Raw genomic sequence first — 25,436 nt, 5'->3', positions numbered from 1 at the left:
ATAATTAATAAATTCTTATATCTTATTAAATTATATTTAAATTAATCATAATATTTTGAATAAAACATATAAAAAAATTATATATTTTCAATTAATCACGAAATATTGTGGATTAATCACACCTCATTTATGTGACTAATTGGAAATATATAATATTTTCTTGTATAATTTATAACAGATATAGTTAATAATAAAGTAAATTACAACGACAGAATATAATGTTTTAATTTCTAACAAATCAGTTTTTTTCAAGTTGTATCTTTGATTTTTTTTTTCTTCAACATATTATCTTACAAGGTATAACATTTTAAGGATAAATCACCAATTAAACCCTCGAGAAGATTTTCTCTTCTTTGAGAATATCCAACACCAAGACAAATTAGTAACGAAGGATTATGATGCTACTTTCGTGTTAGTTACTCTGTTTGCAAACACATATTTCCTAAATTAGTTTATACTTACAAATTTAGTTTGAGTCAATCTTAAGAAAATTTTAGATATACATTTTCAATTTTGTTACACCCTTCTAACGCCGAATAAAAAGGATAATGTATTCTTTAAGAAAATGAAATATTTGTGTGTAAAACTACGTTAATTCTTGATTCATACAAATGGTTAAAGTACTTTTATAGTAAAAAATAACATTTAATGGATTTCTATGAATCATGACGTCTGATCTAAATTGATATAATGTTCACCACCAGTCTCATCATCATGCCAAAAATATTATTAAAGAAAGAAAAATAACCCACTACAAAAAATGTGATTTTTTCAAAGGTTATTTTTAGTTTTAATACCGGGAAAATATGTTTCCTGTAGTTGAAAAAAAACGCTAGAAAAAGTAACGTTGCTAAACATTATCGGCAGTTTTATACTAAATCGCCACAATTTTCTAGGATTTTTAGAAATCACCGTAATTTTTCAAATTTCTGCAAAAACCGCCACAATTTCTCAAAATTCCCAAAAATTACCGGAACTAATCGGAGTTTTATATGAACCACCGAAAATAGCTTAGTTTATTATAACTGCCCAGAATTTGCTCCAAAATCACCGAAAATATTATGATAGCATAAATTTTTATTTTCATCATTAATATATCTTTTCGAAATTTTAAATTGTATAAATTTATCGGCAGTTTTATACTAATCGCCACAATTTTTTAGAATTTCTGGATACCCTCGTAACTTTTCAAAGTTTTGCAAAAGTCGTCACAATTTCCCAGAATTCGCAAAAACATCTGAAACTAACCGGATTTTATATAAAACCATAAAAAATAGCCTAATTTATTAAAACTTAAATTTTTATTTTTATCTATCAATATATCTTTCCAAAATTTTAAATTGTATAAATATAGATAAAAAAAATAAAAACAATTTAATGGTTTTATAAGGACTGTTTTTTTAGTGTATTGATTATTTTTTCAAAGCAATTATTTAAATTAAAAAAAAATCTAAATCTAAATATAATAAAAATTCTTTAACAACAAACATTATTTTAATATGAAACCATGAATATAAATTCTAAAAACATATTAAGTTACTATTATAAGGAACTTCTTTTAGTTTTTAAAATATTTATAATGGTAGAATATACGTTTCAGTAACATTTTTTATTAATTATGAAATCTCTTAAGAAACTCGTTAGAAATACTCTAGTTCAAAATGAAACCTTATGTTGCAAAAATGTTTGTCTGTAATTGAAACAGAATTTAAATGATAGAATATTTTCCTCTGAATGTTGATTGCTTGTTTGAGAAAAATTTGGAATACATTGATGCAACACAGAGACCAAAGATTATTAAAAAGATGTCTAATTTTCTTCATCTCCATCTCTATTACATTCAGCATTTTGCATGCTTTCTTGATCAGATACCTACCATATAACATAACAGTAAGTCAATTATATATTTTTAAAAAAATCATACAAAAATTTAATAATTATTACCGATGGTTGAAATGTGACAAACTTTGAAGGCAATTGACCCTGATAATTTTGCAACATAAATGATATCATTTCTTTCATTTCATTGACTTGTGATGTCAATGAAGATACCTATAACACATGAAATTATTTAAATAGTAAGAAAAATATAATAAGTTAATCTTAAAAGAAACAAACCAAATAATATATAAAATATTCATTAACCTGAGATTGTAACTCATCATTAGAAGGAGAAGCTGAAGATGATCCCCTGTGAGAACGAGCATCAACTCCAAAGACTTTAGATGGAGAAGGACCCAAACCTAATCCACGAACGCGTCCACAATGCTCTTGGGTTCCTAAAGCATGAGCCAATGAATCTGAAGTGGATATTATTTTTGATTGAGACCATGCTATGGATTCATATGCCTCAATTTTTTCCTACATTCAACATTTAATAAAATAGTGAAATTGTCTAAATTAGAGAAGAATAGTGAAATTGTTTAAATTAGAGAAGAATAGTGAAATTGTCTAAATTAGAGAAGAATAGCGAAATTGTCTAAATTGGAGAAAACAAGTGCACAATTCCAAAATAACAAGGCCAGACACAAATCAGTGAGATTCCTTTGTTAAGAGGAGCAAAAACACAAAAAAGAAAATGAGAAATTGTATGTAACTTAAATAGCTAAATGTGATTCCAGTACTTAAATAGTTAGTCTTACTCAAAGTAGAGAATTTCATAGCAAAACATGACATTTCAGTACTTACATATATCACCAAGACCCAAACCAGCCATCGAACTAGGCTAAATTAAAATACTGATATATATAACTAAGTTACTTTCAGTGCTATTCATTTCTTGGACATGCCTAAACAGCCAATTTATAATAATCCAAAAGAATATAAAATTCAAGATTATTATAAGAGGATAACAAAATTCTGTCATGTGAGTTTAGAAATTATTTTGAGAAATTATTTTCATTCAAAAGCCACATCAACTAAAGTGATTCAGATTTTGGACAATGTTCTTACTAGCTTCTAATCTTATCTCTAGTATTCAACAGCCTCATTCACAATTTACGTTCAGTTTCAAATTTTTTTCCCTATCAGACTAAGTTCCTACACCTTTTAATTGTCATCATCCTAACATTCAAGCCATTTAATATCAACTAGAGCACCAGAATGCATTCAACCCTGATACTAAGACCAAAAGCACCAAACAGATTCCAATACATGGTTCACAGGACATTTAAATTAGTCAACCACTTTCAGAAAAAAAAAAAAAAAAAAAAAAAAAAACTACTTCATGACACATTTAAATTGTAGATATACCATAATTAGGCTTAGATAACTTTTAAAACTAGTTTGTACCCTTATCATAAGCAATCACATGAAACATACTTCACTAGAGAATATGGACCACAAGATGACTCTCCAAAACTGATACATCAAAGTTTTAAGTGTAAAGGTAAACAACTAAGACCATTTATACCACATCATATGACGTCGCTTTCAAACAAGGACTCAGACATTCATAGTATTCATTATCTCTTTAGCATAATAAACAATTACTCAAGCATTTTGGTCCAAACTTAGTCCAATTATTTTCCAGAATCAAACCAATACACCAAAACAAATTTTTTTTAAACCATTTAAGCACTGAATCAAATATAGTGGTCCTACCAGACACAATCTTCTATTCATGCATCAGATATGATATAGTGGTCCTACCATCAAACAACATTTATTGAACTATAACCCCATCCAATTATCAAAGTTCACATTCAGTCATACATAGGTATAAAGCTAACATACTTTTTTTTATATACTAGAACTATCATATTTCTAATGCATCAATACACACTGAGTACTTGGTTATACTGTTTATTCATATCTCTTTAGCATATATCAATTTATATCCCCTTTAGACCAATTAACACCCTCACACAAATTCAGCACCTAACATAGACAAAGGTTAGCTCAAGCAAGGACAAGTTGCAGCTTAAAACAAGAATAAGATGTATTATGGCTATATCAAAAATTCATTTTCCAGGGTTCACCAGGTTACGACTACTTTAACACACCATTTTATCATATTTTAATCCACACACAAACTACAAATAGAGGTTGACTACTCATACAGTCCACTATAATTGAAATATCATATCACAATTAAATGAAAAGAGTGACCACAATGGCAAAACAACACAAATAACACATCACTAAGTCACAGCAAGTTGTACCATAAATAAGTCTAACATTGTTGGCTTATGAACAACAAATATTTGTGCATGATAAACTTACTGCTTAAGAACAAGGTTGTAAGCAGGAATGGAACTTACACCAATTTCCCTTGCCTCATCACTAACAAAAGCTCGGTTGGTCTTCTTATGGGTAGCTATCCAAACCTCTCCTCTGCTAACTTTGTGTCCACACTCTCTTTCCTATAAAAATGAACAAATGCATATTAAGTATGTCATAAATATAATCAGAAATAGAAAACTTCAGAATAAATATTGCTTCACCATTTCTTCCCTCTTCCTTGCAATGCTCTTCGACCCTCCTGTGTGAGCAAGAGTTTGCTTTGTCCTATTGTGTTTATTTTTTAGGGCAATCTCCTAACATTGGCATAAAAAAGGTTATTAAATTATATCAGAATTTTAAGAAAAGAAATTTAGGTTTTACCTTTGTTCTTTCATCAAGTCGATAGTCAACAAAAGAAGCCCAATCATCTCTATCTACTCCTTTTGGAACCATGGCAACCAATTCATCTCTAGTACGTGTGCCATCATCTCTTTGTTGCCACAATTCTTGCCGCCAATCTCTCCATTTATGATTAAGTGCTTTTAAGATGTAATTGATTTGAATATCGGAATTGATTGCAAACTTTGTCTTCAAAATAAATTTTAATCAACACTAACAACAATGATCCAATAACTCAATTGTGAATTGAAAATTTACATTACTTACTTGAACGGTATTATGAATTATGTCTTCTTTGTAATCTTTAGGAACCTTCTTCCAAGTAGAATAACAAATAGGGAATGCCTTCAAGTTTCTAGCAATACTCCCTAAGAACCGATTCAATAATGCACCACCATCTCCAATTGGTTGATGCTCCTCATTCCAACGTACAATAATCCTTTCATTTTGAGGCAAATTCCAAACATCATTTGTTTTTAAGTGTTTGGTACTCGTCTTGCATTGGTCATCTGTGAAGAAATCAAATTTGTGTCAAATACCCTTGTATCAAACAACTTCAGCGGTAATTATTGATATAAGTAACAATGTTTTACCAATGACATCAACCAACCACGATTTCTTGTATGTTGGTGGCCTTTCTTGTTGTACTTCCGACAAAATATCCTGATTTTCATCTTGTTCATGTTCATCTTGTACACATGAATTTTCTTGTTGCTACACAAGGTTAAATATCAGATCAAATGAATGCACTTGATAGGAATAGACATCAGATGTAAGCATAAGAGAAAAAGAATTATATTGACAGTTTCTTTTCTGATTAGTTTTAGTTTAAACTGTTTTTTATTACTTCTGTTGGGATACTGTGCTGCAATTCTTTGAAATTATTGAGTGTTTTAGTTTGGTCCTTATCATGGTGTTTAGCTTGGAATTGAGTTATGCTACTTCTATTGAGTTTCCTGGTTCAATTAGACTGATGTACCTTTGTAGTTGTCCTCTCCACACCACAATTAACAGCAATATTTCTAAGACAAAAAAATCTAACAAAAGAAATAAATAACAAAAGAGTTTGGAGAAGTGGTCTAATACTAAGTAAATCTAGGGAAATATACCCTATTATTACTTAAGGAATGGAAAAGTGGTCTAATACTTAGTAAATCTAGGGAAATATACCCTATTATTACTTAAGGAAACGAAACCACATTAAACTGTTGATTTTAAGTTGTTTTTCTCCTTTAGTAATTAGTGTGATTATAAATTATAGTTATTAAGTTTTATTTTGCCAGAACGTTCATGCTTTACTTCCAGTTCGGGAAGCACAAACTAAAAATAGAAGTTCAATTCACAAGTACATGAGGATTTTAGATGTAAACGTAGATGATAGTTTAAATCCTCCTAAAAGATAATACTTATTAAAATCATGGTTATCAAACTCTCGAGTTAACTCGAGCTTACGTTTCCAGACCTGACTTCCGAGTTAACTCAGAAATAAACTCCTTTTATAAGTAGATTCCAAGAAATAAACTCCTTTTTTAAGTAGATTCAGTGGAATCGACTGTGAAATCGATATTTAATGAAAAAACTTATAGTAATATGTCTCAAAATGCATCAAAATTAATGATATTAATTCAAGTATTTATATTTTACAATATTTCTATGAAAAATATATCTATAAATTTTATTTATTTCAAATTTTATAATTTTGTAGACTTATTTAAATTAGGATATTATTCATATTATTTTTTATCTGAAGTAAACTCTTACAAGTTTACGAGTCCAGTTTGCGAGTCGAGTTTGTGAGTCGAATTTGCGAGTCGAGTTTGCTCAGCTCTCATGAGTTTACATAAACTCTCGAACTTGACAACCTTAATTAAAACCATCCATGCCGTAACCAAATGGCTAACTTTCCTGTTTTCGTTTGCTGTTTCTTTCAATCCCTAACTTTTACAATTTTTTCCTTCAACTTTATTTTCTAATGAAACAGATAAATTTTGTTTTGGCAGATGGTTTTTATTCAAATTCTTTGTTACTTTACTGGGAGTAGTTTTCACTGTTCTCTTTAGGATTTCTCATTGTTATAAACAAGAAATCAAGAAAAAGATGTTTCTGACCAATTATGGTTTTAAATATGGTCAGCCTACTTCTGCTTCTGAAGGATCCTCAGATTTGGATCATCAAAGGGATGAGAGGAACCAAGAGTCTCATACATACGAGGGCGTTCGAAAGTACATATACAGTATTTCGTTTATAAGTCTGCACTAACTATTCATTATACGAATAACTATGAAACTGGCTAATGTCGGTTTTTTGTGAACTTGAGTCACAGATAAGTCAATCTATATATCTGAAGTACGGGAGAATTTATGAAACCAAGTGCGAGCAATTAAGTAATTTGTTATGTTCATTGATTCAGAATTCTCATTTCCAGTATATATAAATATATATCTATCCACCACTTGATAAGTTAAATTCTAATATTATGTTTACCTGTATCTTGCGGTATATCTTGGTGAGCGAAGCAACATGTTCAAGTACTTTTTATGACTTGAAAAGGGGAAGTACAATGATTAATGCAACTCTCACAACTTAAACTATTTGTCATTTAAAATAACATATTTAACATATTTGAAAGAACACTTACATCAACTTCAACGGGTGACTGAACAGCTTCATTTGGGGGCTGACCAAACAAAAATACTTGATCTGCTGACTGAACAGTTGCATTTGGGGGCTGTATAGATACAGGAGTGCATCGGCTTTGGCTTGTCAGAGGTAGCTTTAGTTTGTATGTTCCTACAAATAAATGAATGGCAAAAAATTTCAACATAAATAAACTTTAATTAAACATTCAGTAAAGGGAACTTACTTCTTTGAGGGATAGATATAGAGGGAGATGATTGGACTTCAGGTGCTGCACTTTGAGGTGCTACACTTTGAAGTGTTGGTGAATGATTAACTATATGACTCCATGTATTAGGTGCTGGTGTATGATGTTGTGTCTCATTGTTCTTAACTATCATTTTCTTCATTTTCTTCTTCTTCATGTTCTCTACAAACAATTACATAAATAAAACTTAAACCAGCTATAGATATAATAAACAAGAAGATAAACAAAATAACAACATATATGAATGAATGAACTTTGTTTCATACAAGTCCAAGGAAGAAGGTTGTACGGTATGAGAACAAATGGCCAAATACTGATTGGTGTTCAAGTTGTCATATGGATTGAACCCATCAGTAGCTAATCCGAGTCTCACATTTCGAGGGTCTAAGGCAATTTAAGGGTGCATGAGGTCAAATTTCTTCCATGCTTCAGAATCTCTTGTATGTCTTAACATGCCTTCATTCGTACTTTCTAATGCATGCCATCTCATATGCTCAGCTATTTTAGATGACAAAAACTCCTATATAATCAAGGCTTCAAAGGAAAATACCTTAACACCTTTGTAGGAATCTTCTTTCGCTTATTAACAACAATATCATCACCAATTGTATTTCTTTTTTTTGGCTTCCATCTTGATGTTTTACATTTCTTACAAGAATCTCTATCTTTGTCTTCTCCAACATACAATCATTTGGGCAAACATCAATTTTGGTGTAATGAAGACCAAGCTTGTTAATGACTTTTTTTGGCTCCATAGAATGACTTTGGAATTTTAGCATGTTGAAATGCATCTGCTAACACTTCTAGTATCATGGACATAGCTTTGTCACTTATTCTCCATAGATTTTTAATGTGATACAACTTCACCAAAAATGAAAATTTCGAATATTCATCGCATCCTTCATATAAACTTTGCTGTCCATCTTGCATTAATTCAAAAAAATTTGTCCCATCATGACTTCTAGTATGGCTTGGCTCTCCACCCATCTTGTCATCATCCGCCATGTTGTTAGAAAAATGATGTGCAAATACATCATTAACCATTTCACACATTATCGATAATTTGAACTCTGCCACCATCTTCTTCGACAATTACTTGAGGAGCTTCATCATTTACTCTTCATTCCCCGTATAGAAGCCACACTATATACCCTTTTGGAAAAGGTCTAATAATTAAGTGATCATATATTTCTTCATGAATTTGCCATTTCTTAAAATTGCATTTTTGACATGGACATATTATCTTTCCCCTAACACCACTATTAATGAATGCGAAATCCAAAAAGTTATTCAATCCTCTCATATATTGACTTGTATTTCAAGGCATGTCTATCCATGATTTGTCCATTAAAACGACCTCTATTCATGCCAAGAGGATTGGAAGTTAGAATAAGTGACCATATTTAGCAAAAAACACTACATAAAATGAATTTACTAAATTGGTTATAAAACTAAGTCTTATACCAAATTAGTTATAAATTTGAAGACTGAAATAGTCTCACTTCTTATGGAATTGAAGAATTCAAAACTAGGTAGTTCCCCTACTTAGTTATGAAATTGTTACATGTATCAACTAGTCATTAAAGCATTGAGCAAACAAAACAGTCACACATACCTTTTTGTATGTTCAACCACCCAAGAAATTACCTCATTCACTATTACATTTTTGTGTCAGAATTCATAGGGCTTGCCTTTGATAGTTTACGCTAATAGTTATTAGAAGCACCAAAAAGGACCTATCTAATATGCACTGTGGTAGTGGTTTAACATGGGTTGAAGAAGTATGCAACTAGATTTTTGTGACTCTTACAATATTCAACAAGGTTTAGAATATAAGTTTATTAATTCACTGTTGAATTGCGAAGTATTACTGTGATAACAAAAGCAAATAAAAAATTTTAAAAATATAATCTTGAAATAATAGTGCAGTGAGTGTTAATTGATCCATAAATGAAAAAAAAAAAAATAGCAAATCAAATTATGGTGAAGCCTTTTCATTGAAATAACATCTCAGTACCTTTCATATGTTTCCTTAAATCTCCTAATTATAAAACATCAGATAAAAAACTAAAGGTTTAGGGAAGGGTTATTTTTAGTTGGCAATGTTCAATTATATTTACTAAGGGCGATCATAATTATTAGAGAACTAGATTTAAAACATTAATACGGATGCATATAGAAAAAATCATTTAAAGAAGAAAACAAACACTTTAATCATTTATCATAACCAAAAAAACAAGTCTGATATCAACTAAAAATTCAATAATTTCCCATATCTTACCGCTTTCAACATCTAAGATTGTTGTACCAAATATGTTCATAATAGACATAAGCTAAAAATATGAGTGACTGTTTTGAAAAATTAATTATATGCCAGTCAAAATATATTTGTGATTCTCATTATCTCAAGATAATTTATTGACATAAGCTGGCTATGGCTATGCCAGGTTCACTTTACATAAGCTCCATTGTGGTTGGCATATGCTACGGAGTGAGGCTAGCCATCACTGTGCCAACAGCCTCAGAGTTATTTGGCCTCAAATATTATAGACTCATTTACAACATTCTAATCCTTACCCTTCCCCTTGGCTCTTTCCTCTTTTCTGGTCTGCTAGCTGGCATTCTCTATGATATGGAGGCTACTACCACCACGGGAGGAAGCAATACTTGTAGTGGATCTCATTGTTACAGACTAGTACTCATAGTTATGGCTGCAGCCTGTCTCGGATTCTTCTTTGACCTTCTTCTATCAATCAGAACCAAGATGCTTTACAAAAGAATCTACTTCACCAAAAACTCCAACAAAAACTCACTCACATCAAGTAGGCAATGATATAACAGGGTATCACACTCTTTGGATTGAGGTGCTCTGCTAGTAATCACATGTCTTTTAGGAATAAAAGCGGGTTAATATGGTTTGTACATTCATTATGTGTGCTCTGAAGCAATCAGGTTACACTCACACCGCTTATCTCTTCCATTTCCTGTTATTTATTTCATTCCTCAATCTCTATCGCAGACCAAATCGAAAGTTCTTTCATCAATCCCAAAGCTGTGTCAAATACTTGACCTTATTGTAAACATTCGTGCATATTTGTCAGACCACATACGCATATAGGTAACAATTTAACAAATAATTTCAGAACCCTATCCAACTAGCACTCATCAATTTCATTACGTAACACTACCCACCCACCTCATCCACTATGTCTTCTTCCACTTTCCCTAACATTCAATTAATCCAACACTTTCTTCAATCAACCAACAAACACACCAAAATTGAACACCACCAAAATTATGGTTTAGAAGTGTTTATTATCTTTTCTTAAACCAGTAAATTTATACAGAAAAAACTAACGATCATACCTTGGTGAGAGACGAAAGGTTTAACCGAGAAAATCCACGGATCGAGCAGAGAGAATTCGAAGCTGAGGTTGAAGTTGAAGACGGACACCTCGCTCGGCCCAAACAGAGGAAGACCAACACGAAGCAGTTGAAAATCCACCAACAATGAAGCTTGTGGTGCAGCGAAATGAAGATTTTGGTGCGGGGAGGGATTAGGGTTTGGGGAAAAATATTTATGAGTAGAAAAAGAAAAGTTAACTGCAAGTCATAAACCACTTATTTTTGTAGTGATATCACATAAAAGAAAATATTACAATTCAGGAATAGAGAAATAAAATCTAAACTCAGATAACAAATTGATAAAACTAATCCCCACATCTATCACGAAGTTAGAAAGTATAATTGAGACCAATTCTTTCCTTGTATTTTGGTAAGATATTTTTATAATTTTAAAAAATTGATATACATATTTAATTTTTAATAATTAAATTAATTTTCTATTTTTTAAATATTGGGTTTAGAAAAATGTATTAAACTATACTAGATTTGAATTTTCTTAGATTAAGTAGTTGAAAGTTCTATAAGGTAAAATTTTATTTTAAAATATAAATTTTAAAATTAAACTTTAAAAGAGAATGAAATTTTAATATTTAAATAATATTTAGTAATTTAATTTTTTCAACATATATATATATATATATATATATATATATATATATATATGTATATATATGTTTGTGCATAAATAGAAAACATATATACGTAGAATGTTACCAATGAGGAGCATTGGTGTCGTGAAGATAATGATTTTGATGATGCTACAAAGTGAAAAATATGAAGATCCTTGTATTAAGATTTAGGTTTAATACCTATTTTGGTCCCTCTTTTGGGAGGGTTTGTTCAAAGTGGTCTTCTCTTTTTTAAAAAGTTCACTAAAGTCCTACCTTTTGCAAAAACTGTTCAATTAGGTCCTTTTTGCTAACAGTGTTAACTTTGCTAACGGCAGAGGTGCCTAGCGGGCTAATATATGATGACGTGTAATGTTTTCTCTTTGTTGGCACTGTTATGTATTTAAAAAAAATAATAAATTGTGATGTGGAATTTAATATAGTTAGGGTTAAATTAGAAATTGAATTAGGGGTAAATTGAGGTGGGTAATTAAGTAAATTGATTTTGGGGGTTAGGGTTCATCAACCACCTTCAATCCAGTTGGGGGTAAACAGATCTGGAAAACTTCATTCTACCTCCTGCGCCACGAGAATGGGAGAGGGACTTCGCTTCCTGGAGGCGCTACTCTTCTTTTTTCGAATTGGTTCGAGCTTGCCCTCTGTGCATCTGGTTTTTTTTTGAGTTTTTCTCTCTGCTTCTGCGTTTCTGTGTGGTATGACGGCGCGACAACAATGATTGAGGCGAGACCGTGATGTTTCTGTGATTCTGGTTTGCTTGCAGGTGCGAGATGATGGACGAAGAATTTGAATCGACCCTACAAATAAAATTATGCCCACTGCTTTAACTACAGTGAAACATATTAAGCAACCATATGTGGCGAACATCACATAAAAATATAATAGAATCAACGAAATAAAAGAAGCAACAAAGTATCAGAAAGGAAAATAATTAGATGTACATATATGATGAGGCGACGGTGTTCCCTGCTCCAGCAGCGATGGCGCATGGTTGAGGCGCTGTGATGGCAGTTCTTGCTGCGTCGAAGGCGTGAAGAAGATGGATCTGGAGATTGTTGGCTCGTGAGAATGGGTGCTGCCTCTTGCCATGGGTGGTCTCTGCGGTGTTGATGACTGCGGTAGCCATAGGTTGATGGTGGTGGCTACCGGTGTTGATGACCTTGGGTTAGTTAATTACCCACCTCAATTTACCCCTAATTCAATTTCTAATTTAATCTTAACTATATTAAATTCCACATCACAATTTATTATTTTTTTTAAACACATAACAGTGTCAGCAAAGAGAAAATGTTACACGTCATCATATATTAGCCAACTGGGCACCTCTACCGTTAGCAAAGTTAACACCGTTAGCAAAAAGGACCTAATTGAACAGTTTTTGCAAAAGGTAGGACTTTAGTGAACTTTTTAAAAAAGGGAGGACCACTTTGAACAAACCCTCCCAAAAGAGGGACCAAAATAGGTATTAAACCTAAGTTTTAAAAGCATATATGATATATGCATGATGATCAGCGAGGAAAAAGAACAAGAGTGCAAATGAAGAACGAACAGCGAGGAAAAAGAACAAGAGTGCAAATGAAAACTGAACAGCATTGAGCACTAGCTGAAAACAGCTCAGGATCGAACGGTCACTCACACTAGGTTGAAGGTCGAACGGGGTTCAGCAAGCAGTTAAAGACCAAACGGTCAAGAACACTGCTCTTGTCCGAAAACAGATAAACACGAAATATTGTTCAATGGCCTAACACAACTAATAGATTGAACGATCACTATCAGTAAAAGACGAACGATATGTATTAGTTGAAGGCTGGACTAAGGATGGCAACAGGTCGGGTTAGGCACGGATAGTGCCTACCCGTAACCCGACCCAACAAAAAAAAATTCACTCGTTACCCGACCCGCTATCCGCACGGATACCTGCAGATACCCGTGGATATCTGCAGATAACATCAAATATTAAAAAAAATATTTTTATAAATTATTAAAATAAAATTTAAATAAAATTACAAAAAATATATAAAATATAATATAAATTAAATTAAATATAAATTAAAATTCATTTTTAATTAAATTTAATCTTGAAAAATATAAATTAACGTTAATTTTAATTAAATTTAACTTAATAAAATATAAATTAAATTTTTATTTTTATTTTTTGCGGGTGGCAGGTATCTGCAGGTACGGATAATATAAGATCCGCACCCGACCCGTTTATAAATAGGTATTAAAATATCCACTACCCACAGGTTGCGGGTAGTAAATAACCGCGAATATCAACTCTCTATCACAGATTTTATCCGCGGATATCCGCGGGCGCAGATTTTTTTGCCATCCCTAGGTTGGACGGTGTATAGTAGTTCAAGACCGAACACAGGACGAACACTGGCCGAACACAATTGAAGACCGAACGACATCGAACAAAGGTTAAACACACAAAGTAGATAATCTAAAGACTGAATGGTCACTAATAAATACAGGCCGAACAGTTGATGACTGAACGACTTCCAACAACAGGTTGAACAGGTGATGACAGTGATCAAAAAAGGCATGACCGAACAATTTAAGACTTGATTGAGACCAGGTAGTTCAAACCAAGCGGTGCAAGGCTTGACCAAGACCAAGTAGTTCGGACCAAGCGGTAACGAGGTATGACCAAGACTGAGCGGTAAGGACCGAGCAATGGAGTGCATGACCTTGACCACAAAAGGCATGCCGAGACCGAGCAGTTCAGACTGAGGGATGAAATACAATGAGGAATCAAGCCGAACTACAAAAGGTGAATGACTCAGGTCAAACACAGTTGAAGACCAAACGACATAAGGCTATGAAGGCTCAAACCGAACGGTAAAAGAAGTTGAAGAACTAAAGTCGAATGGTTTGAAGAGACAATATTCAAATTGTTCCAAGTTTCGCAAATAATTGATTATCACTAATAATAATCGATTATTGCTAGTAGTTGTAATGTGTCTTTCTAGTTTTGGACGAACAAGCTATATATACCTTTGCCTAACACTTCAGAAAGGTAACTTTGCGAATTTGAGAATACAGTGAAATCTGAGGAAGTTCTCAAGTGCTAGTTCTTGCTCTTGTCAAGTCTTGTGAATAGGAAAAGCTCGCGCTTTGTGTGTCAAAGGTCGGAGCGGTTTTCTTCAAGTTGGCAAAGCTATTGCTTCCGGTTTGTTTGTTGAAGGAAGCTCTTTCGGTTCGTTGGTCAAAGGAAGAATTTTTGCTCCACTATTCCGGTTCGTTTGTCCAAGGAAAGTGCTTGTTGTCTACTTCCGGTTCGTTTGTCGAAGGAAGTTTCCTTCCGGTTCGTTCGTCAAAGGAAGGTTTTAATTTTCTATTCTATTCATTATATTGTAATATGTGAAACTGAATTTAGTGAAAACGTTAATCACTCTTTATAGTGATTAATAACTGGATGTAGAATCTGCTGATTCAAACCAGTATAAAAATCCTTTGTGTGATTTTTCTATTCCTTACACACTTTACATTTTATGCACATCAACTATTTGCTAAAACATTTATAAGAAAATTAAAGGAACCATTTTTTAAATTGACCGAACAAACTTTTCACTTTTAAACAATCTGTATCGTACTCTGAGTTTTTATTTTTGCTGTGCAAAATTGACACCGATTGTTGTACCAACATAGAATTTCAATTTCTTCCTATTTGGATAATTTCAAATTTTATTATTTTAGTTTTAAACTACTTAAAAAAGATTTTTAAATTCTTGTTGTTGTTATTATAAAAATAGTATCAGTTTTATATTTATTTAACTGGACAAGATTCTTTGTAGATAACATTTATGGATAACAAAAGATTAATAATATATTATTTTAAATTTTAATGTAATATTTTATAACATCAAAATTATGAATACAAAAAAAGATTCTAAATAATTTTAAAATAACAAAATTAAAATTGCATCAAAAGTGATCTAAAAAGTTAATATAAAAATAAGGTTTAAATTTTCGGTTGGTCCTCATATTTGTATAGTAATCTCAGTTGGGTTCTCATATTTGTGACTGTCTTAGTTGGGTCGTAATATTTGTAAAATTCAGTCAATTTTATCCTATCCGTTAAGTTGTCACAGACGGTGTTAACTTGAGCTGACGTGTTGCACAGATAATGTGTTGATGTGTATTATTTGATTATGTAAATTTTTTTTATTTAAATAAACAGTGTTTGACGTGGCACAATGCCTATTGTTTACTTTATTCGAATTAGGGATTTCATTTCCTCAGTGTGAGAATTAAGGATTTCATTTGCTTAGTGTGAGATGAAGACGGAGAAGAAGACAAAGAGGAACTGCAATCTTAAACAAGACGAAGAGAATCCAACCGATAGTTGACGTGAGTTAAGGTTAGTTAGTTTCGTTTCGTGTTTGGTCTTCTGTTTGGACGTATAAATGGTTCATGGGTTTTCGGTTTTACGAACATGTGTGTCTTCGTTTTAAGGATGGATAATTTGAATTAGGTTTTTGTGTTGTTGTGTGACCATTCATAATGCTTTGTGGTCCCTACTATGCATGTTCAATTGTGTACAATGTAGTTTAGACATTGTTGTCCCGATTTATCATTTTTGAATTGTTTACAAGTAGTGGTCCCCTGTCTGTGAGTGTTTCCTTAGTGGGGATGTTACTTTGTTCCCTTGTCCCCTGTCTGTGTCTGTGTGAGTGTTTGGTTAGTGAGTAAGTGTTCCCCTAGTGATAGGAGTGTATTAATAATCATCCCCCCCATAATGTACATGTATTAAAAGCAACTTGTTGATATGGATGATTAACATATTAAAGTCGTGGTCCACCATACAGGACATTTATTTAGTGATGATAATGGGAAGTTAAAATTTGATGGAAAGAGAGTATAATGGTCTTGTAATCCAAACCTATGGAGCTATTTTGGCATAGTAGCTTCGATGAAAGACTTAGGTCATATAAATGTGAAAGAACATTACTACAGCTTAGGAGGTCAGTTTGTGGACCCAGATAGGTTAGAATTATTAACCGATGATAAGAGTGTCATGCATATGTTGAACATTGCAAGGTTAAATGATGTAGTTCATCTGTATGTGGTTCATAATATCATGGAACCACAAATAATAAAAATGATTGATTGGGTTGATGGCCATGTTCATGATGAAGGTGATGTTGCAACACAAGTGGATGAGGGTCAGGTTGTTGGTGATGGTCAAGTTGAAAAAGAAATGGTGGAAGGTGAGAGTGAGGGCCATATTGAAGTTGAAATAGAAATGGGATATGGTGAGGGTGAGGGCCATGCTCATACTGAAGTTGGAATAAAAATGGTGGATGGTCAGGGTGATGCCCATGATGTAGAGGAGACTAAGGTCCATCATGTAGAGGATGTCGAGGTCCACGATGTAGAGGAGGTTGAGGTACATGAGGTACATGATTTTGAGCTAGAGGATTTATGAGAAGGTGATGATGTAGACGAGAGTGAGGATGAGGATGTACATGAGGTTGAAGATGAAGATGTAGATGATGATGAAAAAGTAGATGAGAATGTTGATGATAAAGAAGTAGATGAGGCTGAGGATGAAGATGTCAGTGAAGAAAGTCTAGTTGATGTCAACATTCAGTGTGACATTGGGGCTTCTAAAGGAAATGGGAGACAAGAACCTTCTCCCGAAAGGTCACCCATCCCATAATTACTCTAGGCTAAGCACGCTTAACCATGGAGTTCTTATGAGTTAGGCTACCGAAAAGCAAATGCATTTGTTGATATGAGTAGCCAAATCAATTCCTTTAAGCTATCCTTTAACTGTATAGTCCCATACCTATACAGTCTCTAGATCCCTCTCATTCCGGTGTATGTTCGATTCGTCCATGTACCCTTTCCACTGGAAGCCTGCCGGGAGCCGCTCCTTGTCCGTGCCCCTTGCACCATGCCTCTTGCACTAGCGATCACTCCCCGCCCTCGTCAGTGCCCGGGTGTCACACCTTCCACTCTAGTAGGTGAGTGTTCACAGACAACTAATAATGATTCCATGGCCAAGGAACCATTCTTTGTAAAACTCATTATGCAAAAACAACATTGGGAGTAAAGGCCAAATAAGTGGGGAGTTCAGACAAAGTTTCTGCACACATGAGTCAACTGTGAAAATGACATTGATTTTTAAGTGAACCAATTTTTTTTAAGACCTATTGGACATACAAGTGATTTTCAGGCATTGATTATCACATTTATATCAAACTCCATAGCCAAGAACCCTTTTTTGTAAAACTCATTGTGCAGAAACAACACTGGGAGCAAAGGCCAAATAAGTGGATAATTTAGGCAACGATTTTGCACACAAGGGTCAACCGTGAATATGACATTGATTTTTAAGTGAAACAATTTTTTTTAAGATTTATTAGACATAAAAGTGATGTCCAGGCATTGATTATCACATCTATATCAAACTCCATGACCAAGGAATAATTCTTTGTAAAACTCATTTTGCGGAAACAACACTGGGAGCAAAGACCAAATAAGTGGGGAGTTCAGGCAAAGTTTATGCGCACAAGGGTCATTTGTTAAAATGACATTGATTTTTAATGGTGGTTTTCGCCTACGACGGTGATTCCAAACGGCGCTTGCAGCGAAATGTACAACGGGAAGCTTCAAAACTCACATCAATGGTGGTTTCAGTGTTAAACAGTGATTTGAAATAGCGAAATGAACAATGCTTCGGAACGTTCGGCCCAAACAACAACGGAGATAACTCCGATGAACGACGACATACACAACTCCAATGAACGACAACGGTTGTGGGTAGGAGAACATTCTCTCTCGTGGGTTCTCTCTTGTATCTTCTCTCAAGGAAATGAAATTTCCAATTTTTGAAATCCACAAAATGAAACCCGCAAAGTTAAAATCCTGCACCCCCAAATCCTTTGTATTTTCATGTCATTTTAATTTTTTCCAACTAAACCAATCAAAGCGTGACATGTGGATGATGTAAAAAATTTATCAAATAAAAGTGTCAAAGTATCATTACCCATTCTTTGATCATGAAAATGTGTATGTTTGTTGAAGAATTAACTTCAATTTAGTCTCATTTTTAGAAAAATACAATTTAGTAACTATAATAGTTTGGTTTTTCAAAATAAAAATAATAAAATAAACTCGTAAATAGTGGAGTTTAAACTATAATAATTAATTAATTTAGTCATATTTTTTAAAATAATTTAGTTTTTTTAATTCAAATTAGTTTTTCTCCCATAAACAGCCCATAAATGAACTAATTTAATTTATAATTTATAAAAATGATTTTTTTTTTTTTATTTTCTCTTTGAAACATATGTACATTTGATTTATATTATTTTAAAAGAAAGACATTTTTCATAAGATAATTAAAAGAAAATATTTCAAACATTTTCTTAGTAAAAGGCGAAACCTTTTTCATTACCAATCACACCTCCCTCTAAAACAATATTAATTGATTCCTCATCACATATACAATCTTAATCACTCTTTATCCATACCAATCTTCATTGACAAAGAAACATATTGCCTTCATTTTTATTACTTTATAATTTATAGGCCTCCTTTAGTCCCCTAGAAAGTATTAAGATAAAAGACAGTAAATTGCTAAAGTCTCCATGCATCTACAACTATACTTTTATGAAAAATAGAAAAGTTTACATTTTTATGAATATATTATTTTTATAACTATTTTACCTTACGGAAAAATGTTTAGGGATAGTATTGAACGCTGAATTCAAAGGTTAAATAACATGCCACGCCGTTGTTTCGGGCTGCACCTCCAAAACGGTGGGTAGTTCACTCCTGCTGAAAAAATTTGCTGAATTGTAATAATCTTGACGACCAACCATTCTCCCTACCTTATTTTGTTGCTGCACCACCAAAACTGAGCCGTCAAAGGTAGAATCTGAAGACACCAACATGTCTGCTACAGACCCAAGTTCTGGGTACTCCATCCAATCATTCATTCCATAGAACATTGAAGACTCACTCTCGTGGCGTCTACCCACCAAAATCAAATCAAAGCAACCTTTAAGGGTTCTAATCACACCAACCATTTCAAGACTATCTCTCACAACTTGCTCTTTGAAATCATGTCGTTTCATTTGGAGGTAGTTGATCATAAACTTGTGAACTATTTCAGCATCAGGGTCTCTTATGATCGAAGTTCTACTTTTCTTGCGAGGTTCCGTTATCCTAATTACAGTGACACTTACATTGGGGTGATCTGCTATGCGCATTGCATATGCCAATGCTTCACGGTCATCTGGCCCTTCTATAAATACAACTGCAACATTATAAAAGGATGTAGTTGTTAGAGGGTTGTTGCTAACAAAACTCCCACGTTCAACTAAGATCCCAACGGAACAAGGTGCGGTTCTCAGCAAATGGCGATTCAATGCTCTAATGGAGCTTGCTAATTCTATAACCCCATTTGTTCTAAATTGCTTGTGAAAAGGTGCAATTAATATGCATGCTCTTTTCTGTGCAGCCTGCATGCATATCTCATCGTGCATTGTCTCATAAGGGGAGATACATGTGTAGACTTTCACATTCACGCTTCTGCTGTATTTCTCATATGATTTAAAGGCATTTATTATGTTCACTGAATGATTAGAGCGCGATAGATTGCTGCTGCTGCGGCGCTTGGGTTCATGATCTATCAAAAGTGGGGTTGATCTACCTTTCAGTTGAAGTAGGTGTAGAACATGGAAGTAAATGGGACTATCAACTCTAGAGTTAGATATTTCTAGAAAATTGATCATGGATGTAGTGTTTTCCTCACAGTGTATGCATGCAATGATCGGAAGTTCAATGTCGGGAGGAGAATGCTCAATGGTTCTCCACCTTGTTAGAGACATGTAACTTTTAGATGGGTCATACAAGAATTTCACTATAGGGCAGGAAGCTGCTGTCACCCATATTAAAGCTATCACCATTTGCGTGTACGCTCTATCATCTATAAGCTGCAAGACACGAAATTTAAATTGACTATTAGGAAACAGGTGGAAAACTATTCAGCACATGATTAATTAATGTGATTGCACCTGTATAATCTTGGTTCTTTCAATCCCTTTTAATCTCTGTACCCTTAGGTTCTTTTGAAGGGGAAAGAAAATGTTATTTATAGAGTAAAGGCTTACACGAAAGGTTTGTAAACTTTGACAGTGCATCAACTGTGTAAAGCCTTGGGCACAAAGGATGAGAGCTAAGGCGAGTGCATCAGTGAGTGGCATCTTGCAATAGAGTGAGGGCAACATGACTCCAGCAAGCTTGGCAAAGAAGTTACCTAAGGCCACAAGCTGTACAACTATGAAGTCATCGAAAGAAATTAGATCGAGGTTGAATCTATTACTGGAAGTTAAGAAGAACAACGGTAAAAGCAGTCCCGAGATCAAGGTATCTAGCCTCTCTACCAATGCTGATCCAAGAGGTGGACCTTCTGGCACTGCTAGGCCAAGAATCAATGGTCCAAATATGTAGTGCTCCCCAATGACCTCACCAACGAATGAACACCCCAACACCATGACATAGATGGAAACTATATAGGACTCTTTCACGGGTTTCCCTTTGGGTGTCATGCGTATCATCCATAACATGATAGGTCGACAAATACACAGGATGACAAGCACCAGTGCAATCAGACTGAGGCCACCGAATGACAAATGTTTTACTGTGTATTTTTGCATAGATTTTGTTCGGTGCGAGACAAACAGGCCTTGCCACAACGCACTGAACCCTCCATTTATCATAGATGAAGAGATTGCTAATCGACCAACCTCGGAATTTAGGAGCTTAAAATCTTGCAATGCACTGGCAGTGGCTTGAAAGGAACCAGTTGATGAGAAAGCCGCAATAAAATATAGGGACTTGTACACTTTTAAATCCGGAGACAAATATTGCCTTAGAATATAAGCTGCACCTATGCTAAAAATGAGTGGGAATACAGAAGAACATAAGCCAATGGCCCAAGTCTTTTTCCCTGTTCTAAAAACTAAAAGTGGATCTACTTTCACTCCCATCAAGAACAGAAACATCATCACCCCAAAACCAGAGATTGCGTCAACTATGTAGAGAGCTCTTGTGGAGAACAACTTTTTAAGGTGTGAAGCTTTCCCCAAAAATGATGTTCCCGTTAGCAACCCTGCCTGAATACATGCATTTCCATAACCAAATTATAAGTATATTAACATCCAACTCCAATTTTTCACTACATGCATTCCTAATTCAACTCAAGCAACATTCCTTCAAACTTTACCACTCAGCTAAGTCTCACTGCTTTTCCATAAGGGTGTGCATCAATATTATAATCTTTGATGATAGATATAACAATTTGATTTCTTTATTAAAGCATACATTGTTCTTCAAGTCATAAAAATCATGTCAAATTTAATAATACAAACGATCATTTAAAGGGAACCCTATACATCTACAATATCATGTAAAACACAACATTAAAGGTGCTTTAAGCATTGTTATCTGATCAAAAGTATAGTTTATAATTTGATAATTAATCTGCAGAATAAATGTCAGAAACTTTACAGTTATAAATACATATGATGATATTACCAGCACATGTGGAATGAAGGTAGTCTCCCCTAGGGGGACAAGAAGAAACTCCAAGAATAAGGTGGACAAGCAGGCTATGGAGGCCTGTAAACTGATCAATGTTAGCGTGTAGTTTAAAGGGTTGTCGTTGAAGAATATTCCTCTGGGAATAGGTTGAAACGATGTTGTATTTTCGCAAACCCATAAAGTTTTGTTTAAGGACATTTTGTCACCTATAGAGACAGTTTCAACAAATCAACCATGATTTGCAATAAGGTTGTGGAATTAAGAGATGGAAGAGAATGAAGAAGAAGGGATAAAGTCAAAACCTTCAAATATAAACCTGTTTTGTTGACTTATTTGGAAGATGTAGATTATGCACCACCAACTTCTTCAAAAGTTACTGTGATTATTCATTTCTAGCGGCAATGCTGAATTGCGGATTGGTGACTTAAAATTAGTTTTGTTTTGTGATTAATTCATGATACTTTTGGCAGTCAAATGGGTGGTGTTGACATAAAATGGTACAAAGCCATTTAATATCACCTTTTATAGGGAATTCATTAACACAGATTCCCACTAAAATCCCATTAAGAGAGATCCACAACATCCAACAAATGTAATCTAACACAATCTATTTCTCATATATAAATATCTTTTAATTTGATAAAACTTTTTAAATAATTTCATTTTTTACTTTTAATATTGTATTCATTTGATGAGGGTTCATATATTAAATAAATGATAGCAATTCATCTGAACAAAGTGTCTAATTAGTTTACTATTCAAATTCAATCGAACACATTTTTTTTCAAATTTAAATTTCTTTTAATTTGATTAAAATAATTATAATAATTTCTATCCATTGATTTCAATATTTTATTCATATGAGGGTTCACACGTGCAAATAACTCATGTCCTAAATAAACATTTTGTTAGAGTGTTATTTCTTCCACCACTCCATCTTCTCCCTTCACCTTTCAATTTTTTTCTAAATTCTAATCTTATTTTTTTTTACTTTTTCCTTTTCCTATTTTACTTTTTATTTTTTAAAACTCTAGTCCTCTTCCACTTTCACTCTTTCTCTAATAGGCAACCTCCTACCCCTATCTCCACTTTCACTTTCTCTCATTTTTTTCAATTTCCACATCCGTTAAAACAAAAGTATATATAGGTGTCTTTCTTCTTAAAAAGACCTCTTAAGATTGAATGACTTCTTCGTATGTTAATGATGATTTTGTTGTATTTTGTGTGTATAGTGTAGACCTTTATTTTTTTCCATATAAAAGTTCGTGTAATGGTGTATCTTTTAAAACCTTATTTTAAGCTTGTGATTTTGATTTCAAAAATAAATGTGCAACTGTAGAAGTTACATAAAATCGAGGTAAGTGGTCACTGTTTTGATTTTGGCGTTTCGTGACATCAATGACACTTTACCACATCGATGGCATCTTACATGACTCTATTATTTAAGATAGAAGCAATGGAAACATGAACCTAACACGTCCCTAAGGGTAGCAAATGATTCATTTTTCTTGCACTATATATACATGATACTATAGTAATGGAAATTTGAAGATATTTTAATGAAGTAATTCTCTCTCCAATGCAAAAGTCAACTTTACACACGAATCCTTACACAAACTTAATATAAAAATGGTTGATGTGACTACCTTTACAATAAAATGAAATAACAATGTTATTATTATTCATGTATAGGCAAAGAGACACTTGTTTTTCCTTCAAAGGAAAATTTACATTGCACAGTAAAAAGGGTAAGATTGGAATTTAGAAAAAAAATGGAGAGGTGGAAGGAGAAGATGGATTGGTGGAGGAAGTAACACTCATTTTGTTATTGTTGTACTCAAACCTAAACCAACCTTTTCAAAAACTTGGACATTTCTTCCAGTACATCCCGTTTTTCTTCTGCACCCCCATAAAATATAATATCTCCATTTTCCCTTGATTAAAATATACTAAAAATTCTAAATTATAGTTTCATTCATACTTTCTCCTTCTTTCTTCCCTCTTCATAAGTGGTGCCTGTAAGCTGCACCAACCTTCATCATTTTTGTGGGCCATTCTGGATTCACATATCCATCCAAAAGGAATGATAAAACCTGCAGCAATTGGCACAAAAATAGAAAAAAAAAAAAAAAAGAGCAGCATAAGAGAGGTTTATATTTTTGTTTTCTTCAATCCTATTTCTTTCTTCTTTAGCCAATAAAATGAAACAGAATGTGGTTTTTCTCTAATGGGCTGTTATTTTTGAACTTGCATATGAGAGTGAAGAAATGAAAAATGGAGTTGCAGAAAGAAGTAACCTCAAAACTAGTATCCTTTTACCTACTAGTGGGCTTTTGTTTTTCAATTTGCAAACTCCCTCGTTGTTGACATGGCACTTTACTTTTAAATTATTATTTATATTTTTTTTTTGCATTTGTTTAAATTAGAATATTCTTTTAATGTTTAGACTCAATAGATTTAACCGCAACAACTTGTTACTTATTGGGTTTGTTAGGTTCAATTTTGAGAAAAAAAAATGATAAAATATAGCCAAAAAATAAAGAGTATTTCGATTACTTAATATTAGATAATTTTAAACTATAAGGTAAGAATTTGAAACTTTTATTTTCATAAATGTATGTATATATTATTTTTTTTTCGACTGTGGTCTGTATAGTTTTTCTCAAGTTAAAGTTGATGGAGAGTTTATTTTGTTATCTTTATTTTAAAAAGTAATTTTTTTCATCAATATAAATGAATGTTATTTGTTAAATGTCATTGGTTTGAATATTTCTCGTTATTTCAGCAGCGTTAATCAACTAATGTCCAAAACAAAATTTGAGGTGTTTTTTTTTAAGAAACTTTAGCATTGTTCTTTTTAAACTAATGTGTGGGTTTTTATTTAGTGTCTTTTTTATTTAATATTATTGAATTTATTTATCAATAAAGTAGGTCGAAATTATTTCTCAATTAATATTTGTTAAGGTTTTTTCAATCAATGTCATTCTGTAAATGTCTGCCATATTTTTTGTTTGAATATTATAATGACTATTTATTTTATGTTCACGATTTTTTTATCCCGTCAACATTTCATTTTGTAGTAATTTTTATATTTGACGTGTTTGTGTTTAGTAATAATTGATATACTTTATTCAAGTTAAAAGTAAATAAATTTATATTATCTTATCTAAAAATGTTTAAATATTGTAAAACACAACCAATTCAAATTAAATATATTGACATTTCCACCAATTAAATAAATTAAAATTAAAATAATTCAAATGAAATATATTTGTAATTTAAACTAACAGTATTGTTAATGGATAAGTATGTTTTGCAGACAAAATTTTTGATAC

General features: G+C 32.9%; 3 protein-coding genes across 3 annotated transcripts; 1 reads left to right on the top strand and 2 right to left on the bottom strand.

The window, feature by feature from the left end:
• Positions 1–1,685: 1,685 nt before the first annotated feature.
• On the bottom strand, positions 1,686–11,127 carry LOC106765143. The gene is made up of 11 exons (XM_014649651.2): positions 10,874–11,127; positions 7,487–7,669; positions 7,262–7,413; positions 5,217–5,337; positions 4,891–5,132; positions 4,606–4,812; positions 4,446–4,538; positions 4,263–4,364; positions 2,146–2,361; positions 1,945–2,052; positions 1,686–1,872 (listed from the first exon to the last, which is right to left on the bottom strand). Exons 2-11 carry the CDS (start codon positions 7,662–7,664, stop codon positions 1,810–1,812), a joined length of 1,482 nt encoding a protein of 493 aa, XP_014505137.1. The 5' UTR covers positions 7,665–7,669; positions 10,874–11,127; the 3' UTR covers positions 1,686–1,809.
• A 5,329-nt stretch (positions 11,128–16,456) lies between these two features.
• Positions 16,457–17,206, top strand: LOC106763379 (glutamic acid-rich protein-like). The gene is made up of 2 exons (XM_014647577.1): positions 16,457–16,856; positions 16,977–17,206. Exons 1-2 carry the CDS (start codon positions 16,457–16,459, stop codon positions 17,204–17,206), a joined length of 630 nt encoding a protein of 209 aa, XP_014503063.1.
• A 2,062-nt stretch (positions 17,207–19,268) lies between these two features.
• LOC106763378 (cation/H(+) antiporter 15-like) lies at positions 19,269–22,299 on the bottom strand. Its single transcript, XM_014647576.1, has 3 exons — positions 22,096–22,299; positions 20,670–21,674; positions 19,269–20,492 (listed from the first exon to the last, which is right to left on the bottom strand). Exons 1-3 carry the CDS (start codon positions 22,297–22,299, stop codon positions 19,269–19,271), a joined length of 2,433 nt encoding a protein of 810 aa, XP_014503062.1.
• Between the last annotated feature and the right edge of the window lie 3,137 nt (positions 22,300–25,436).

The sequence above is a fragment of the Vigna radiata genome, chromosome 6 (assembly GCF_000741045.1).
Source record: "Vigna radiata var. radiata cultivar VC1973A chromosome 6, Vradiata_ver6, whole genome shotgun sequence".
Taxonomy (NCBI): Eukaryota; Viridiplantae; Streptophyta; class Magnoliopsida; order Fabales; family Fabaceae; genus Vigna; species Vigna radiata.
The sequence above is the reverse complement of the archived record's forward strand: the minus strand, read 5'-3'. Positions and strand labels throughout refer to the sequence as shown.

Coding starts and splice junctions, on each gene's coding strand:
- LOC106765143 (XM_014649651.2), bottom strand. CDS start 7,664: ATGAAGAAGAAGAAAATGAAGAAAATGATAGTTAAGAACAATGAGACA. Junction 4,813..4,890: donor TAATTCATAATACCGTTCAA/GTAAGTAATGTA, acceptor TTTATTTTGAAG/ACAAAGTTTGCAATCAATTC. Junction 4,365..4,445: donor CAAGGAAGAGGGAAGAAATG/GTGAAGCAATAT, acceptor TCATTTTTATAG/GAAAGAGAGTGTGGACACAA.
- LOC106763379 (XM_014647577.1), top strand. CDS start 16,457: ATGAAAGACTTAGGTCATATAAATGTGAAAGAACATTACTACAGCTTA. Junction 16,857..16,976: donor AAAAATGGTGGATGGTCAGG/GTGATGCCCATG, acceptor ATTTATGAGAAG/GTGATGATGTAGACGAGAGT.
- LOC106763378 (XM_014647576.1), bottom strand. CDS start 22,299: ATGTCCTTAAACAAAACTTTATGGGTTTGCGAAAATACAACATCGTTT. Junction 21,675..22,095: donor CCTTCATTCCACATGTGCTG/GTAATATCATCA, acceptor GCATGTATTCAG/GCAGGGTTGCTAACGGGAAC. Junction 20,493..20,669: donor AAAGTTTACAAACCTTTCGT/GTAAGCCTTTAC, acceptor CGTGTCTTGCAG/CTTATAGATGATAGAGCGTA.